Below are 18,883 nucleotides of genomic sequence, written 5' to 3' on the forward strand. Positions count from 1 at the left end.
GTCTCCTTCCCCCGGTCTGGGTCTGCTCTGTTTCCTGCCTCCTGTGAGCACTTTGCTCTTCTGATGGAAGGAAAGCAGCTCAGTCTGCACAAGTCCTCCTCGCCGCGGGACCCAGGTCTGCTTGGTGGAGTGCTGAGTGTGGTTGGCGTATGTGTACATCTCACACAATGGAAAAGACAAAAGGGTCTTCATTTATATTTATAACCCAGGCTGGCAGTGTTGATCAAGTCCTCTTCCCTTAGCTTGTATGTACCCTGGCAGGTAGGCGCTTAGAAATCTGTGCTTCAGCACCCTCCGTAGGTTTTAGTGCCTCTCATAGAAGGTGAAGACACACATGAGTCCCTGAATTTGCTGTATGGTTCATGGAATGGGGGTTTGCACAAGGAGGTTTCCTGAAATTCAGTAAAGGATTAAGCTAGTGTGCTTTAATCAGAGGAACGGAGGTTGTGCTGACTTTGTTTAGGAAGTTCTCCCAGAACCTTGGGAAGGATCCAGCCTGAGGATGGTCTTAGTTAGAGACAGGCTGCCCACCAAGGTGTCATGGTTGAGATTGGAGCCTGGGTCTGGATCCCCATTTAACCCTGTGACCTTGGCCGATCACCTTGACTTCTCTCAGCCTGTTTACTCACCTGTCAAGTGTGGGCATCAGTGGCAGTTCTTGTGTGCAGTGTAGGTGACGGTGGCAGTCCCCCGTGTGAAGTGTGGGTAGCGTTGGTAGAGCCTCAATTCTGTGGTTATGAGGATTAAATGAAATCAGGCATGTAAAGTACTGGCGCCACGCCTGGCACCAGATAAAGAATTTAATAATTGTTAGCCACTGTTACACTTCTCTTTTCCTCCTTTAGTAACAGAATCTCTTGTCAGTGTGCTAAAGGTGATTCTCTGGATGTTCCCGCCTTTGTCAGCAGTGGGCTTTTTTTCCTGCAGCAGTTTGAATCTGTGTGTCCAGCGTGGCTTTCTCAGTGAAGAGTCAGGCCCTCCCCTTCCCATGCCACCAAAGCTTGATGAGCACTGGAAGGAGTCCTGGACCACGGGGGACCGTGGAGTCCCCACTTCCAGCAGTCATGTCACTGGGATCTTGGGGACAGACCTGCAGTGACTGGGCCCTAGGTCTGTGTGAGGCGGCTGGTGACAGAGCATGGCAGTGGGGTGGGCTGCGGGGGAGGCCGGAGGGGTCCTGCAGGGCGCCCAGTAAAGGTGAGGCGACTGGACACCTCACTCCTGCCTCCCTGGCACTACTCCTCCTACCCCCCCTTACCCCTTTTGGTCTGGAAGGGCTGGTGACCTGGGACTCGAAGCGACTTCCCAGAGGATTTCTTGCTTAGGTTGGGTTATGTTGGCAGGACTGTGCCATTGGGACGAGGTAGACTTTGTGGGCTACTTGGGACCACTTAGGACTGTGTTTCTCTGCGTTCTCAACAACTGACAGCTTAGAAGTGCGCCTTTGCCTGGAAGGTAAAATGTGTGCTGGCTGCTGTGTGTGCCCCCGTGCTCACGCTTGTGCACCTGTGTGTGCCTGCTGGCGGGCGTGGAGCCTGACCCGAGCAGGCACTCTGCTGTTTGCAAATGGAGCAAAGACATTTCGGTCGGTGTTGGATGTGGACTTTGTGGCAGAGTCCTGCCTTTTGTGGGGTCCCTGGCTTACTCTGGGGTGAGTTTCAGGTATAGGCAAAGGCCCGTGAGGGCACAACCCCAGGTTTCTTTGAGCTTCTTATCTTAAGTCAGAGATTCACATGGCATTTGCATTGTACCTCACAGCCCATCAGTGTTGGTACTAAAATCTACCACCAAGGAAAACTCCGATTTGCAGCCGAGGACAAAGCAAAGCATATTTCAAAATTCTGGTCTCACCGTTGCACCCCTGGAGGCAGGCACTCTTCTGAAGCTTTGGTGGAGGCGGGGGGTTGGCCCTCGCTGCCTCTCTCCTGGAGCCGGCTTCTCCAGGTGTCTGAGTCCCTAGTACAGTTTCCTTCCTGTCTGCTCCCCAGATGCTGGCTTCTTGGCCGAGTGGAACAGGACTCTTCCCAGCCAGCAAGACTGTGTCTGCCCGGCACCTCCTCTCCGCATTGGCCCTTCTGTGAGGAGGAAGTGATGGGAAGTGTCCGTGCAGGGAAGCCCTGATGGCCTACAGAAGCTGGTGTTACCCACCCTCCCCTCTTGCCCGCCTCCTCTAAGACCTTAGGGAGGCTCTGCTGCTTCCCTCTTGGGCTCAGTTTAGCCTGTAAGGGCTGGGGGCAGTGGACAGTTGGATGGTTCCCTGAAACACCCTCCCTTAGAAACCCCTCTGATCTTGATGTTCTCTGATCATACCTTTATTGTTGGGTACATTGTCAGGAAGATGTGGTGTATGTTCATGTCATTTCTCAGTTTATTTTTAATTGGCTTGTGTAGTGCAAGCTTGTGTGTAGGACTTCTCTGGTGGCTCAGATGGTAAAGAATCTGCATGCAATGCAGGAGACCTGGATTCGATCCTTGGGCTGGGAAAATCCCCTGGAGGAGGGCATGGCAACCCACTCTGGTATTCTTGGCTGGAAAATCCCATGGACAGAGGAACCTGGTGAGCCACAGTCCATGGGGTTGCAAAGAGTTGGACACAACTGAGCAAGTAAGCACAGCACAGTGCAAGCCACAATTTACTGATTGATGTTGCCATTGTTGTGGTTTCTTTTTTGAAACTTTGCAGCATTTTAATCAGTCCTGCAGTTTAAAAGAATTAGTTTTCTTTATGGCTGCCCTGAGTGTGTGTTGATGTATGTGAGTTTTCTCTAGTTGTGGCAGGTGGGCGCTACTCTAGTTGTGATGCTTGAGCTTCTTATTGTGGTGGTTTCTCTTGTTGCGGAGTGTGGGCTAAGTAGTTACGGCACATGGGCTTAGTTGCTCCGCGGCATATGGGGTCTTCCCAGACCAGGGATCGAACCTGTGTCTCCTACATTGGCAGGTGGATTCTTCACTCCTGAGCTAGCAGGGAAGCCCTTGGCAGCATTTTGTTGTGCAGTTTCTTTGGGGAGTGGAGGGAAGGACTGAGTGATGGTGGAGCATGTCAGGGGCGCGGGCCCGCTCTGGGAAGCGCGTTTCTAGAGCCACACTTGCAGCTGTGGGTGCGCCAGCCGCATGGGGTTTGTTCCGAACGCAGCCCTCAAAATGCTAGAATGACCTGTTGTTTTACCTCGAAGAGGCATTGTGTTGAGTGAAGTAAACCAGACAATAAAGGACAAATAGTGCATGATTTCTACTTAAATGAGACGCCTAGAGTAGTCAGATTCATAGAAACAGAAAGTAGGATGGTGGGCGCCTGGATAGGGGTGTGGGGGAGGAAGAATGGGTGATCAGTGTGCAGTGGGGACAGTTTGAGTTTCGCAGGGTGAAGAAGTTCTAGAGACGGGTGCTGCTGATCGCTGTACAGCAGTGTGAGTGTACTTAATGCCGCTAAACTGTGCACTTAAAATGACTAAGACCAAAAACATGACTAAGTCAGTAGATGTTATGTATATTTTACTAATACCACATTGAGGAAGAAAAAAGGGAACCTTTGTGAATTTAGAAATATCCTGCATCTTTATGAGGGCATGCATTTTTATCTTCCAAACGTTAGCTTAGAGAGAAATGAACAAAGGCACTCACATTTTGATGGTCTGCCTTATGTCAGATACTAGGGGCTTAAAAAAAAAAAAAGATATGCATAGTTCTAGAAGGCTCATTGTAGCATCATCTTGGGAGCATGATTCCGTGGGTGTTCTTTGGTCCCTAGAAGTGTGGGGCCTGGATGCAGTTCCTCCCCTCGGTAGGGTGACATGGGACTGGAGTCTGCAGGAGATTTAGGGGGAGCAGTGTCCTGGAACACCTGAGGTCTTCTCCCAGTGCCTGAAGAGCTTGGAGGTATCCCTTGTTTTCCTGTGGCTCTTTGTTAGAGAACCCCCTCAGTGTGGCACATATCTATGGGTGTGCTCAGAAGGGGAGCCTCCAGTTCGCAGGTCCTCATTACTAACACCGAAGTTATTTCCTCTTTTGTTCTGACATTTTCTTTAGGTTGTCCTTTCATAACGTAACACACTAATGCTAAACCCTTCAATCACTTAGCAAAGTCTCAGATCTGTCTAGAGGTGGACATTTGATTCCTGTGCATTTTAAATATGGGGGGAGGTGGTTTCTCTGACGATTGGGCAGCTGCTAGGGAGCGAGTGTGCAGACGCTGAAAGGAGCCTCATTATAAGAAGGCTTAGGATTTTGAGGAAGAACAGTAATCATAGTCAGAGAAAGAACTAGTTGCTTCTGTTGGAGAGCCCGCCTGGAGCCAGGCTTTATTGCTTGGTCCTCAGGGTGATCTTGAGACCTAAGGGGCTAAGCGGACCCTCAGGGGCACAGTCGGATTTGGCCCCAGAGTGTTTGAATTGTCAGTGGGGTCGTGGCCAAGCAGTTGGTTGTGTGTGATTCATCAGGAGGACTCTGTCCATCATCATCAGGATGGCCTAGTGGTGTGAAAGGGAGGGATATCCGGAATGCTTAGGAGAGAGGAGGAGGGTGGTGGAGTCAAGTCTTCAGGAGGGCACGGGTCTGTTGGAAGGATTGTTGATGGTATTTTTTCGGGAGGGATGCAAAAGGAGAAGGGGGCAGCAGAGGGTGAGATGGTTAGGTGGTATCATCGATGCGATGGATGTGACTTTGAGCAAGCTCCGGAGACAGTGGACAGAGGAGTCTGGCATGCAGCAGTCCATGGGGTTGCAGAGAGTTGGATGCTGACTGAGTGACTGAACAACTACAACAAAATAGAATTTTGGTCATAGGAAAGGGGGAGGGGAGTAGTTCAGGATGCTGGTGAATGGGTACTGGGATGGCTCTCACTTCTCAGCAGTGACAAGGAGGTGCTTCTGGACACAAGGCTATTGAGGACTGTGGGAGTCTCCAAGCACCTTTCTCCAAACAGCTGTGTGAAGGAGTCGGGGGAGCCCCTCCCCCAAGAAGCCTTGGGCCCCCCAGGGGCTGTGGCGATGCTGTGGCCTTGCCTGTCTCCATGTGTTGTTTATTCCTAATGTTATTTATATTGTTATGTTTTTCCATCAAGTTGGTGGTAAAAACAGACTTCCCAAGTGGCTCAGTGGTAAAGAATCTACCTGCCAATCCAGAAGACATAGAGATGTGGGTTTGATCCCTGGGTTGAGAAGATCCCCTGGAAGAGGAAATGGCTACCCAGTCCAGTATTCTTGCCATGGGGTCACAAAAGAGTTGGACACGACTTGGCGACTGAGTACAGTGGTGAAAGCACAGTGGCTGGACGTTTATAACTGGTAGAGGATGCCACTTTGTCATTTCTTCTCCATTCCTTGTTGGGCCTTGGATAAGATGAACAAGAGCCCTTCCTCTTGTGGATTGTGGAGTGTTTGGGGGAGAGAACCGAGTGGGATGCTTGTCAGATGTCAAGATCAGCCATGCCAAGTGATGGGGTTTTAACCCTTGGGGATGAAAGGCAGAGGGTTTCTGAGTAATACGTGTTTTCAGTCTGACAGATGAGTGGGGGGAAGGAAGTACTTTCCCAGGAGTGAGAATAGCATGTGCAAAGGCCAGGTCACAGAGGAAGGCAGATATGGTGGGTAATGGAAACAAGACCAGTGTGGTTGGAGGCAGGAGTTTGGTGTGTGTGCCCATATGTACGTGCGTGCCTGTACATACATGCATGCCAGATGACTTCATGTGGTCGCCTGGGCCTAAACAGGCAGGGTCCTAAAGGCTGTGGTGAGGTGTTGGGAGCATTGGGGGTTTTAAGGAGCTTCAGAAAGGGACGGTGTGGGGACACAGTCCGTCTCTTGGTGAGGCCATGGTTACTGTGGCTGAGGGGGGACAGACAGGGGCCCTTCAGGGGTCTGGGGGGCATGTACTGTTTGTTACCCCAGTGGATGCTCTGGCTTGACAGTGGAGATCGGCCAGCTCTGGTTGCCAAAGATAGGCTTGTGCAGCTGGCCTCACTGTCAGCTCTGTGGCCCTCGTGGGGCTGAGTCTCCCTCTCCAGTCTGCCTAGTCATGCTCTCCCTGCCTCTATGGGGACACAGGGTTAATGAGGCTCTGGGCCTAGGGGAGAGCAGGTGCCGCTTGGTCCCGGGGGATGTGGAGCCAGAGCACACCCTCGCGGTGCCTGCACTCTGATCTTATCTCAGGCAGGCAGCTCTGACCGAGTCACCTCTGTCCCTGTAATGCTGAGCAGAGCCCACCAGCTCAGTCTTGTTGGCTTTGGGGGCCACGTTGTCTTTGTCACTACTGCTCAGCTCTGCCCTGTGGATGAAAGCGGCCGTAGACAGGGTGACCTTGGGTGGATGTGGCTGTGTCCCCGGAAACCCATTTCCTAGAGCAGGCCCAGGCAGTAGTTTGTGATCCCTGGATTAGGGAATTGACTCTGACCCAAGTTAATCTTTCCCTGACCAGCCAGCACATGTTGGAGCAGTGTGACCTTTGGGCTTCCTTGGGGTAATCCGCTGTCGCCCTGCCTCAGTCTCTCCCTTTCTCGTAGGGCTGGCTGGGGACGTCGTCTCCTCAACAAGTAGTTGCGTGGTCACTTCGATCGTTGGCAGAAGGGTCTAGGGTAGCCCTTTGTCTCTGGAGGGGGTGCTATTTTGTGTAGAACACGTGGACTCTGTGGCCCTAGGGGTGGGAGAAGGCGACTGGGATTGTTGGGTTTCCCCTTGGCGGTTTTTGGGCTTAATACATGTTCTTGGACCTGGGTTGGAGCTAGGGTGGTTATATATTTGGATGCAGACACAACTGAAGAATTTTAGAGACACACAAGTGTTTGAGTGCAGACAGTGCTAAGGAGGAAACCAGAGGCATGTGGCTTCCATAGGACCAGGCCTCGGAAGGGACGATGTGGCCCTCGGGGGAGCCCCTCAGAGAGCCCAGGCTTCCCCGTCAGGTGCCCTTGGCCCCTGAGAGCTGTCCTTGGGCTGGCCGTAGGCACTGCAACTTCAATGTCTCTGAGGAACACTAGAGCTCTCTAGACAGCAACCAGCGTCTGGCCGGGGCCACCTCACCTCAAGTTAAAAGGGTGCATACCTTAGCACCTGAACTGGAAAGGATGAAATGGCAACAATGGACTTCTGTTCCCCGAAGTGCAGTGACTTGATTTCATGTGAATCACCAGTCACTGCCCCCTCACCAAGTGTGTGCTCCCTCAGATGGGGAAATAGTTGTTTGGGTGGGTCGAAGGTTTGGGGTGTTGTGTGTGTATGCATGGTAAGTGCAGTACCCAGGTGCAGGGTCAGAGCCAAACCATGATGATTTACCAAGGGAGTGGAAGAGTATCTTATGAGTTGGTAATTGTGTACTTAAGGGTTACTCGATACTGATTTAAATGTACCGGTTGGAAATAAAAATAGTAAAAACTCTTTAAACCAGTGTGGGGTCCACGCACAGCAGCCCAAATGATGTATCAGTGAAAAGCGATTACAGTTTCTTTTAGAGAGGTGCTTCCAGTTCTGTTGGTGCTAAGGGGTCTCTGCTTGGTTTCTGCTCCTTCCTGAACTTTGCACTAATTGTATCAAGGGGTGGTTGCTTATGAACTCCTCAGGTTGATTCCTTCTCCCTTGGTGTTAAACCATCTCTGCTCATTCATTCCATAAACGTTTATTGAGCGCCAGACATGTTGTAGGTGGCTTGAAATGAAATCAGGCCCCAGGCAGATACCCCTTTCCTTGTGGCATCTTTGTTCTTACTGGTGAGAAAGTCCATAGACATGGTAACTATGTTGTCTGGAGTTTGAGGAGGGGTTGGGGTGTGGGAGAGAAGGGGCAGAGTGAGCAGGGTGGGCCTCTTTGAGGGAGACATTTGAGCAGTGATTTGGGGGTAAAGGGAGGAGTCAGTCCTCGGAGTCAGAGTGATTGAGGCAGAGAGAGCAGCTAGCACAAATGGTCTAACTACAGTTGGAACAGACTGTATACAGACATTTCTGAGAAATCGTGTGAGGCTGAATATGGACTGGGCATTTGTTGACATTTCGGGCTTATCGTATGGTAGTTATGTCTTCAAAGGTCATTTTCAATTTGGACTGCAAACTGAAGAATTGATTGTTTAAAATGATAGCGTATCTGGGATTTTGTTGAAGACCTTAAAGGACGCCAAGGCAGAAGGGAGCATGGTGTGTTGGAGGCCAGCATGACTGGGAGGTGGGGTGGACATGCCTCTGGGATCAGGAGAGGACAGGACTTCCCTCTGAATGAGAATGCAGGGCCTTTGAGGGTTTTGAGCTGAGGAGTGAAAGCAGGAGGGCCAGTCTGCAGACCTCTGCCCTGTTATTGGAGGATGGTGTGGCTAGTGGAGGTGTGAGAGGTGCTTGGACCCCACATGTGTTTGATAGCAAAATCAGTAGGATTTCCTGACGGACTGGATGATGGGTAAACCAATTAAGAAGGTAACGCCAGATTGTAATGTGAGCATCTTGAAAGACTGACTTTGCTGTGAGCTAAAGTGGGGAATGACAGAATGTGGTCCACTGGAGAAGGGAATGGCATAACACTTCAGTATTCTTGCCTTGAGAGCCCCATGAACAGTATGAAAAGATAGGATACTGAAAGAGGAACTCGCCAGGTCAGTAGGTGCCCAATATGCTACTGGAGATGAGTGGAGAAATAACTCCAGAAAGAATGAAGGGGTGGAGCCAAAGCAAAAACAGTACCCAGTTGTGGATATGACTGGTGATAGAAGCAAGGTCCAATGCTGTAAAGAGCAATATTTCATAGGAACCTGGAATCTTAGGTCCATGAATCAAGGCAAATTGGAAGTGGTCAAACAGGAGATGGCAAGAGTGAACGTAGACATTCTAGGAATCGGTGAACCAAAATGGACTGGAATGGGTGAATTTAACTCAGACGACCATTATATTTACTACTGTGGGCAGGAATCCCTTAGAAGAAATGGAGTAGCCATCATGGTCAACAAGAGAGTCCGAAATGCAGTACTTGGATGCAATCTCCAAAATGACAGAATGATCTCTGTTCATTTCCAAGGCAAACCATTCAATATCACAGTAATCCAAGCCTGTGCCCCAACCAGTGACGCTAAAGAAGCCGAAGTTGAACGGTTCTATGAAGACCTACAAGACTTTTTAGAACTAACACCCAGAAAAGATGTCCTTTACATTATAGGGGACTGGAATGCAAAAGTAGCAAGTCAAGAAACACCTGGAGTAACGGGCAGATTTGGCCTTGGAGTACGGAATGAATCAGGGCAAAGGCTAATAGAGTTCTGCCAAGAGAACGCATTGGTCATAGCAACATCCTCTTCCAACAACACAAGAGAAGACTCTACACATGGACATCACCAAAGGGTCAACACCGAAATCAGATTGATTATATTCTTTGCAGCCAAAGATGGAGAAGCTCTATACAGTCAGCAAAAACAAGACCAGGAGCTGACTGTGGCTCAGATCGTGAACTCTTTATTGCCAAATTCAGGCTTAAATTGAAGAAAGTAGGGAAAACCACTAGACCATTCATTTGATTTGACCTAAATCAAATCCCTTAAGATTATACAGTGGATGTGAGAAATAGATTTAAGGGACTAGATCTGATAGAGTGCCTGATGAACTATGGACGGAGGTTCATGACGTTGTACAGGAGACAGGGACCAAGACCATCCCCATGGAAAAGAAATGCAAAAAAGCAAAGTGGCTGTCTGAGGAGGCCTTACGAATAGCTGTGAAAAGAAGAGAAGTGAAAAGCAAAGGAGAAAAGGAAAGATATAAGCATCTGAATGCAGAGTTCCAAAGAATAGCAAGGAGAGATAAGAAAGCCTTCCTCAGCCATCAATGCGAAGAAAGAGGAAAACAACAGAATGGGAAAGACAAGAGATTTCTTCAAGAAAATTAGATACCAAGGGAACATTTCATGCAAAGATGGGCTTGATAAAGGACAGAAATGGTATGGACCTAACAGAAGCAGAAGATATTAAGAAGAGGTGGCAAGAATACACAGAAGAACTGTACAAAAAAGATCTTCACGACCCAGATAATCACGATGGTGTGAGCCCTTACCTAGAGCCAGACATCCTGGAATGTGAAGTGAAGTGGGCCTTAAGAAGCCGCGAACAAAGCTAGTGGAGGTGATGGAATTCCAGTTGAGCTATTTCAAATCCTGAAAGATGACGCTGTGAAAGTGCTGTACTCAATATGCCAGCAAATATGGAAAACTCAGCAGTGGCCACAGGACTGGAAAAGGTCAGTCTTCATTCCAATCCCAAAGAAAGGCAATGCCAAAGAATGCTCAAACTACCGCACAATTGCACTCATCTCACTTGTTAGTAAAATAATGCTCAAAATTCTCCAAGCCAGGCTTCAGCAATATGTGAACCGTGAACTTCCAGATGTTCAAGCTGGTTTTAGAAAAGGCAGAGGAACCAGAGATAAATTGCTGACATCCGCTGGATCATCGAAAAAGCAAGAGAGTTCCATCATCGAAAAAGCAATAGAAAAACATCTATTTCTGCTTCATTGACTATGCCAAAGCCTTTGACTGTGTGGATCACAATAAACTGTGGAAAATTCTGAAAGAGATGGGAATACCAGACCACCTGACCTGCCTCTTGAGAAACCTATATGCAGGTCAGGAGGCAACAGTTAGAACTGGACATGGAACAACAGACTGGTTCCAAATAGGAACAGGAGTACGTCAAGGCTGTATATTGTCACCCTGCTTATTTAACTTATAAGCATGAGTACATCATGAGAAGTGCTGGGCTGGATGAAGCACAAGCTGGAATCAAGATTGCTGGGAGAAATATCAATAACCTCAGATATGCAGATGACACCACCCTTATGGCAGAAAGTGAAGAGGAACTAAAAAGCCTCTTGATGAAAGTGAAAGAGGAGAGTGAAAAGGTTGGCTTAAAGCTCAACATTCAGAAAACTAAAATCATGGCATCTGGTCCCATCACTTCATAGGAAATAGATGGGAAAACAGTGGAAACAGTGTCAGACTTTATTTTGGGGGGTGCCAAAATCACTGCAGATGCTGATTGCAGCCATGAAATTAAAAGACGCTTACTCCTTGGGAGGAAAGTTATGACCAACCTAGACAGCGTATTAAAAAGCAGAAACATTACTTTGTCAACCAAGTGGTTTTTCCAGTGGTCATGTATGGATGTGAGAGTTGGACTGTGAAGAAAGGTGAGTGCCGAAGAATTGATGCTTTTGAACTGTGGTGTTGGAGAAGACTCTTGAGAGTCCCTTGGACTGCAAGGAGATCCAACCAGTCCATTCTAAAGGAGATCAATCCTGGGTGTTCATTGGAAGGCCTGATGCTAAAGCTGAAACTGCAATACTTTGGCCACCTCATGCGACGAGTTGACTCATTGGAAAGACTGATGCTGGGAGGGATTGGGGGCAGGAGGAGAAGGGGACGACAGAGGATGAGATGGCTGGATGGCATCACCGACTTGATGGACATGAGTTTGGGTAAACTCCGGGAGTTGGTGATGGACAGGGAGGCCTGGCGTGCTGTGATTCATGGAGTCGCAAAGAGTCGCACACGACTGAGCAACTGAACTGAAAGTGGGGAAGGTTGTGGTTCAGGGTGAAAGTCTGAGATGACCTTAAAACTTCTTATATGTTGCATAATGTCCCATTATGCACTGTATGCATTATTATAGCAGATTAAGGTGACTTGGCATTAATCTCTTAGGAAAGTGTCCAGTGTCTTACGGTGTCAGAGTTAGGGTACTTGATGTTGCAAATCATTTGTCCACACGAGCGTGGCTGCATTCTGTTCATTTATCTGCTCATCCGCTTTTATGTGCATGTCACACTTGGTTACATACTTGATGGTATGTGCCAGATTTGTTTCTTTTTCAGTGTTTCATTATTGTAGTCTTTTGCATTTCCATATAAATTTTGGAATCAGTCTGTTTTTTTTTTTCCCAGCAAAACATGCTGGCAAATTTTTGATTGGGGCTTTGCATCAATTTAGGGGAGAACTGACACTTTCTGATCCTTGGAAAAGTCAACTCTCCAGGTTTTCTCTCACTAATCTTCGTGACATCTTACTGTAGTTCAGGTTACAGATCTTTTCCATGTTTTTAAAAATCAGATTTATCCTTAGGTATTTTACATTTATGCTGTATTAATTATTACTATTTTTTAGAGCTTTGAGTTTGTTTTTTTCCCCAAAGATTTATTACTTAGTTTCTTGTCTGTGGCGGATCTTTGTTGCTGTGCCCAGGCTTTTCTCTGGTCAGAGCAGGGACTGCTCTTCGTTGTGATGCACAGGCTTCTTACTGTGGTGGCTTCCTTTGTTTCAGAGCTTGGGCTCTAGGCGTGCAGGCTGCAGTAGTTGTGGTGCCCGGGCTTAGTTGCTCCTTGGCTTGTGGGATCTTCCCGGAGCAGGGAGCAAACCTGTGTCCCCTGAATTGGCCGATGGATTCTTAACCATTGGACCACCAGGGCAGTCTGAGCTTTGAGCTTCTAAAAACTTTATTTACTAATTTGGCTGCTCAGGGTCTTAGTTGTGTGCAGGCTCCTTTAGTTGTGGCATGTGAGATCTCGTTCCCTGACCCGGGGATTAAACTTGGTCCCTAAGAGCAGGGAGTCTTAGCCACTGGACCACCACAGAAGTTCTGAATTTTGATTGTTTGTTGCCATTGTGTGGAAATACCTCTGACTTTTGTATATTGACCATGATCCTGAAGAGAGCAGGTGCTTGGAGAAGAAGTCCAGGACTACTCCTTCTGAGGCTTCCCTCTCGGAGGCAGAGAGAGGTGTTGGCTCCAGGGAATTAATGGCATCTACTGCATTTCCCAGACTGAATAGGGTCTTAAAAAGTGGCAGAAAGGGCCCCTCTCCCTAGGAGCTAGCCCTCGTGGTGGCTGTAGCCAGCCCTGGGCCTCACTGAGGAGGACTCTGTGTGTTCCTTGGTGCCCAAAGGTCTTTCCATAGGTATCTTTCCATATGATATTTGCTTGTTTTGCCAGTTCTCCTGTGGGAGTGTTTCTTGACATCCATGAGCTGTGAATTGCTGTGAACCCAGTTTGAATATAAAGGTTTCATAGCAGAGCAAGCTCCTGGTAGTCATGTGGGTGCAAAGAATGACCACAGAGGTGATATTGACAGTATTTGGCAAGCTGCAACTGACAGCCGCCTGGGAGGCTGAGATTTGGCTGGTTCACTGGCTTGAGCCTTTGTGCCCATTGCACTGGACATCTAACCTCACAAAGGAGGGAAAGTCATGCTGTCTCTGTGACCTTGGGAGAGTTCCTGAACGTTCTTGAGCCTTAGTTTTCCTGTCTGTAAAACAAGGCAGCCCCTTTTTGCCTGGGCCGTGTAAGCCTTTTGGAGCTGATCGCTGGGTGAAACTTCTAGTTGCCCTGTGGCAGTGAGGCCACTTCCATGTGGGAGATGAAGTTTATCCATCCTTGGGCTCCTCATGTCCACAGCTTCATGAGGGCAAACTCTGCCCTGCCTGTAATGGTGTGTGGTTTTCTTGGGGTCTGTGTTTGGGTGTGGGGACTGGAGAGGGGAGAGGTCACCTCGGGAGAGGGAGATGTGGTGACCTTGGACAAGTTCCTGAATATCATATATGTCAGATCCCTTACCTGTCAAATGGGAATGATTGTGTAACTTAAGCCTGAGCCTGTCCTGGGGATTCAAAGAAAGAACTGAATTTTAGCGTAGTGCCTAGAGCTCACTACTAAGCATCTGTTCAGTGCCAGCATGCCTGTTCTTTCTGTTACTGTCATTACTATTATAATCGCAACCTTGAACCAAGTTTTGTGTGGTCAGTACGTTGGCTTATGGTTGTGTACCACCTGTCTCTATCTGTATTGTTTAAGATGGCATCTTTCATGTCTGAGATCTTTGTGTTTACTGGTTAGTGCACCGTATTGGGTCATGCAGTCAGAGACTGATAGAAATTGATTTCTTCAGCTTGCCCTCCTGTGGAAGGGAGCAGTCACAGAGCTCTGGCTGAAATCTAGAATTATGCTGTGTAATTCCAGGGATTGGAGACATTTAAAATTGTCAGTATGTTCCAGTAACTTTTTTTGGAAACTCAGTGTTTCTTCCTCTGTTCTTTGTTTTAGGTTGGTCAGCACGTTGACAGAAGTTGCCTTTTGACATAGCTCCCACCATGGCCGGCTGGTAGGACCACCGTCCCATGCCCAGAAGCCAGGTGAGTGTGAGGTATCTAGTGTCTGGAATGGAGGCACTGACTTACCCAGTAGGCCTCACTCAGGTCCTTGGACGTTGAAACAGCACTGCTTCACAAGCTGATGGCCACCTCCTAGAGAGGGAAGAAGGCCAGCGCCTCTGGTTTTGCACACTGGGCGCTGTCCTCGGGGCTGCCCGGCCCTGCCTTCTCCAGATGGCCTTTTGCTCTCTTCTTGTGTCTCACAGGTCACTCGTTTGAAAAGCCCAGGCCCTAGTAGCGTGAGCCGTCCTCTGTGAGGATCAGGGGCAGAGGATCATCCTGGCCAGGTGGCCTTTGCCCTCTGGCCATTCCTGCGATTTCCCAGTGCTGGCGGAAGCGGTTAGAATTTATCCTTAACCACCTGTGTTTGGAGCTCACTGGCCTTAACACACTCCGTGCCTGTGAGAAACTGAGCCATCCCCCCACTGCTTTGGGGTCTCAGGTGGGGACTCTGTCCAGGGCTTTTAGGACCCAACAGGACCGAGCCCAGAACCAGGTTGTATTTTGTCTAACAATCAGGGCCTGGCTAGTGATGTTTTGGGCCAGGGCTGCCTAACGAGACGGGAGGACTGAGAGACGTCTTAGAAGACGAAGACACCTTGGAGACCTCGTCCTGGGTCCGTGAGCCGTTCCTCTTGTAGGCCAGCTGGCCAGTGACTTTCCGAGGGGTGTATGCCCTTGAAACAGGGGCACAAGTGCGTGGGGCGAGAGCTGGCTGCAGGGACCCCCCGCTGGGCTGAGCAGGGTATGTGACAAGGGTTGGACGTGGGTTTGGGAGGTTTCAGCTCTTACCTGCATAGGCCAACAACGTATGGGAATGGTCAAGCAATCCTGGGGTCAGGAAAATGTTTCCAGAATGTTTCCCCAGCAAAAATAAATTTTATTGGTGTTTAAAATGTTTTAATTGAGATAATTTGTATGCCATATAATTTACCCATTTATAGTATACGATTCAGTGATGTTTTTGTGTGTTCAGGAGTTGTGCAGATGTCACCTCTGTGTAGTTATGGAACACTTTTCATCACCCCAAGAAAAACCCCATACCTATTAGCAGCCCATCTCCAATCCCCCTCCCTCAGCCCCCAGCAGCCACTCCTCTACTTTACATGTCTGAATTTGCCTGTTCTGGACATTTCTTATCAATGGAATCACTCTATATGACCTTGTGCGTCTCACTTCTCATACTTAGCATGTTTTAAAGGTTCAGGGTTCGTCCACTCTGTAGCGTGAGTCAGTGCTTCATCTATTTTTGTGGCTCAGCATATTCGATTGTATGGCTAGACTGTGTTTTGTTTATCCATTCATATGGCATAAATTTGGGCTATTCCCACCTCTTGGTAATTATGAATAGTACTGTGAAGATTTATGTACATATATTTATGGAGACGTGTTTTCAGTTCCTTTGGACATGTACCTTGGAGTGGAATTGCTGGATCACAAGTCTAATATTCTGAGGAAATGCCAGACTGTTGTCATGGCAGCTGCACCATTTTGCATGCCCGCCCCACCTGGGCCCTACCCAGGGACCCTGGAGCTCTGGTGAAAATGTCTCAAGAGTCTGCGCCAGTTGCTTAGAGCAACTGAGGGGCATTGGTGTTAATGGTGCTCGTTACCGGGTGCTGGTGGCAGCATGCAGTAGGCCAGCCACCTGGAAAATGGGTTTTGCCTGTGGTGCTTTCTTTGAATGTTAGCATTTAAAATTCATGGTACTTTATGTCTAGAAAAGGTCTCACTGCAGCCCAGGGTGGGGTGAGTGACACCAACACTTGTCTAGTAGCCCAGAGTGTTGTCTGAAGGCAGAGGGCTGGCTCAGGATTCTTTGAGGTTCTAGGCTGGATGACCTCATATCTGCCTGGCGCTTTGTTTTATTTTGTTTTAAATTTTGACCTCAGTTCGGCATGTAGGATCTTAGTTCGCTGACTAGGGATTGAACCTGCACACTTTGCAATGCAAGTGCAGTCTTAAACAATGGACTGCCAGGAAAGTCCCTGCCTGGCCCCTTGTATACTGGGAAGTACATGGTCTGAGCAATAAATTCTTGGTGAAAGAATGAATGAAAGAAAACTCCTCCTTTCCTGTCAGAGGGCCAGCAAGGAAGACATAGCCATAGCATTAGAAAGCAGTCAGGTTGGGGATCCGGGAGGGAGTTTCTGGAAGCCGCCTCAGGTGTCCTCTGTGGTTCTGCCTCTCTGTACCTACTGTGTGAAGGGCTTGATGGGAAAATATGGTTTGCGGATGGCAGTGGCAGGTGATGGTCAATGTCAAACAGGCAGAAGCACCCTTGAGCAATTATTTTTTTTAAATGTATAAATACGTCAGCTTGTGTACTTTTGGTCGTGGGTGTAAGTCAGCCGAACAGATTGATTGATTGATTGTTCCACTTTCCATTGAACCGTGGCCTGTGGTCAGCTGGGGTCTCCTCATTCCTGCTGCCCAGGACTCAGTGGGCACGGAGAAAGAACACGGCAGAAGAGGGGCTGGGTCCTGGAGCATCTTGGACACGCACACAGCCCGCACACAGTGCCACACGTTGTGTGTGGTGGTCAGCGTGCATGCTGAGGGTAGGTCTGCTTGCCTGGGCTGATGGAATCGGTGTCCGCCCTTGACTTTCGCCTGTCAGGGGTCTTGCTCATTCAGCAGCCGTGGACACTGCTTGCGCTGAGAGATTGGCCTTGTGCTTGGTGTTAAGGACCAAAACGGGTATGACTTGTAGAAAAACAAACAGGGAAAAGCAAATGCAGATGACCCTTAAGCAAGGCAGAAAAGAGACTCAGTCTTTCCCAGGACTAAGAATAATGCTCACTTGGAGCTTCCTTGAGACATTTCTGACCCTTAGTCTCGAAAGGTGGACACTGTTCTCTTGGTGGGAACCAGGCACCACCGTATGTTGCTTTGGGAGGTTCGCAACACCTCAGAGAGGGATTTGCTTACCCTTTGCTCCAGTGAGTTCACTTCTCAAAAAGTATCCTGAAGATACTGTCAAAAGTAAGGATTGTGGCTGGGCTGTTCACTACAACATTCTGAAGTAGCAGACTGGAACTAACCTAGCTGTTTGTCAGTTGGGGCCAGGACTGATGGGGCTGGATCTGCCAGTGGGGTGGAGCTGAGCCCCTGAGTAGAAAGAAGGGATGGCTTCATGTCATGGTGATGGGATTTCTAGGGTGAATTAAGTAGAAACAATAAAAAACTGAAGGGTAGATGTATTGCACTCACTTTCATCCCCCATGATAAAGGGTTAGGGGTGGAATGGAGACATAATGTGTATTTGTTTCTATTTTATTTTTTAGAATGGATATACAAACCATAAATGAACTACATGGTCACCTGCAGAGGCATGATGAAAAGAGGATAGGATTATTGGGAGACTCCTCCAGGTTTCCTTTCTGTGTCGCACCAGATGCATGTTTTATATAATGAGAAAATAAAGTTATGTCATGTTGGGGGAGGGGAACCCCTAAGAGCCGTGTGCAAAAAGCAAGCTGAAATAAATGAATCTAGCTACATATCAGTTGTTACTCAAGTTGGTAATTTAACCTCTCAGAGGATTTATTTTACATGGCTTTAAAGCATTGTAGTTTTGGGGACTTCCTGGTGGTCCAGTGTTAACAATCCGCTTGCCAAGGCAGGGGACACATGCTGTGGGATGACTGAGTCCATGCGCCACAACTGCTGAAGCCTATGTGCCTAGAGTCCGTGCTCTGCAATTGGAGAAGGGCTGCATGAAGCAACAAAGACCCTGTGCAGCCATAAATAAATAAAATTTTAAAAAATGGTAGTTATCGATCATAAGATATGAGATAAGGCCATACAGGTAAGAATTAGGGAAAAAAATCTAACTGCTTTTAGGAATCATATTTTTGGTTTCAGGTCAACAGTGCCAATAGTCTTATATATTGTAGGAGAAAACAAGTAATTGATCTTTAAGAACCAAAATTGGAAATTCCCTGGCTATCCAGTGGTTAGGACTCCATGCCTCCATTGCAGGGGGCCCAGGTTTGATCCCTGGTCAGGAAACTAGAATCCCACAAGCCCTATGGTGTGGTCAAAAAAATTTTTTTTGTTGTTGTTTTTTAAGGACAAAAGATATGTAAGTGAAAGATCAAAACACTTAAGTGAAAATGTTTTAATTCTAAATTTACATTGGGAATGTCCCATTGTGAAAGATCCTGCCAGGGTTGTGTCAGAAGGACCTACAGGACCCCCTTCCCCCATACCCCCGGCCAAGGGTGGGGCAAGGGAATGTGAATGAAAATTAGTTCCCTGGGTTGGAGCATCAAATGTGTGGGGTTTTTTTTTTTTTTTAGTCCAGGGTTTGTATTGATGATTAGAGGAAAGGAAGAAACTCGAGTGCCCTTCAGAAAGTGTTAGGAAATCAACTCATTTTGAAAAATTGGTAGAGTGAAGAAGCAAGCATTTACCTCTACTCTACAACTGAACTTGCAAGGAACAAAATAGTGGGTGAGGGCTAGTTTCCCTTGAAGACAGATTCAAGCTGCCAGAATTTTCCAGTATGCTGTACTCATACTGTCTGATGTGGTACCTGGAATATTGTGATTGAGAAAGTCAGACTTTAGTTTTATTTGATTGAAGTCTTCTTAAATGGCCACATGTGGCTAACGGACAGTGTAGCTATTGACACTCTGGCTAATGAGTATGGAGCATGAAATTATGAGTTCATACACTTGCAGACACCTCATAAAATGGTGGGTCTAGACAGTGGTCCTCAGAAG

At 47.9% G+C, this 18,883-nt stretch overlaps 1 protein-coding gene across 4 annotated transcripts in view; it reads left to right on the forward strand.

Moving 5' to 3' along the window:
* Nucleotides 1-18,883, forward strand: part of GATAD2A (GATA zinc finger domain containing 2A) — a 97,405-nt gene that overhangs the window by 24,751 nt on the left and 53,771 nt on the right. For all 4 annotated transcript variants that reach the window (XM_055431366.2, XM_055431370.2, XM_055431365.2 and 1 more), the window contains one exon: nucleotides 14,047-14,135. In XM_055431366.2, the coding sequence (XP_055287341.1) occupies nucleotides 14,121-14,135 (15 nt within the window). In that variant the 5' untranslated portion in view covers nucleotides 14,047-14,120. Of the gene's footprint in view, nucleotides 1-14,046; nucleotides 14,136-18,883 lie in introns of those variants that run through there.

The sequence above is a fragment of the Moschus berezovskii genome, chromosome 8 (genome assembly GCF_049115385.1).
Source record: "Moschus berezovskii isolate FMDL1 chromosome 8, NW_MosBer_1.0, whole genome shotgun sequence".
In the NCBI taxonomy this organism is placed as follows: Eukaryota; Metazoa; Chordata; class Mammalia; order Artiodactyla; family Moschidae; genus Moschus; species Moschus berezovskii.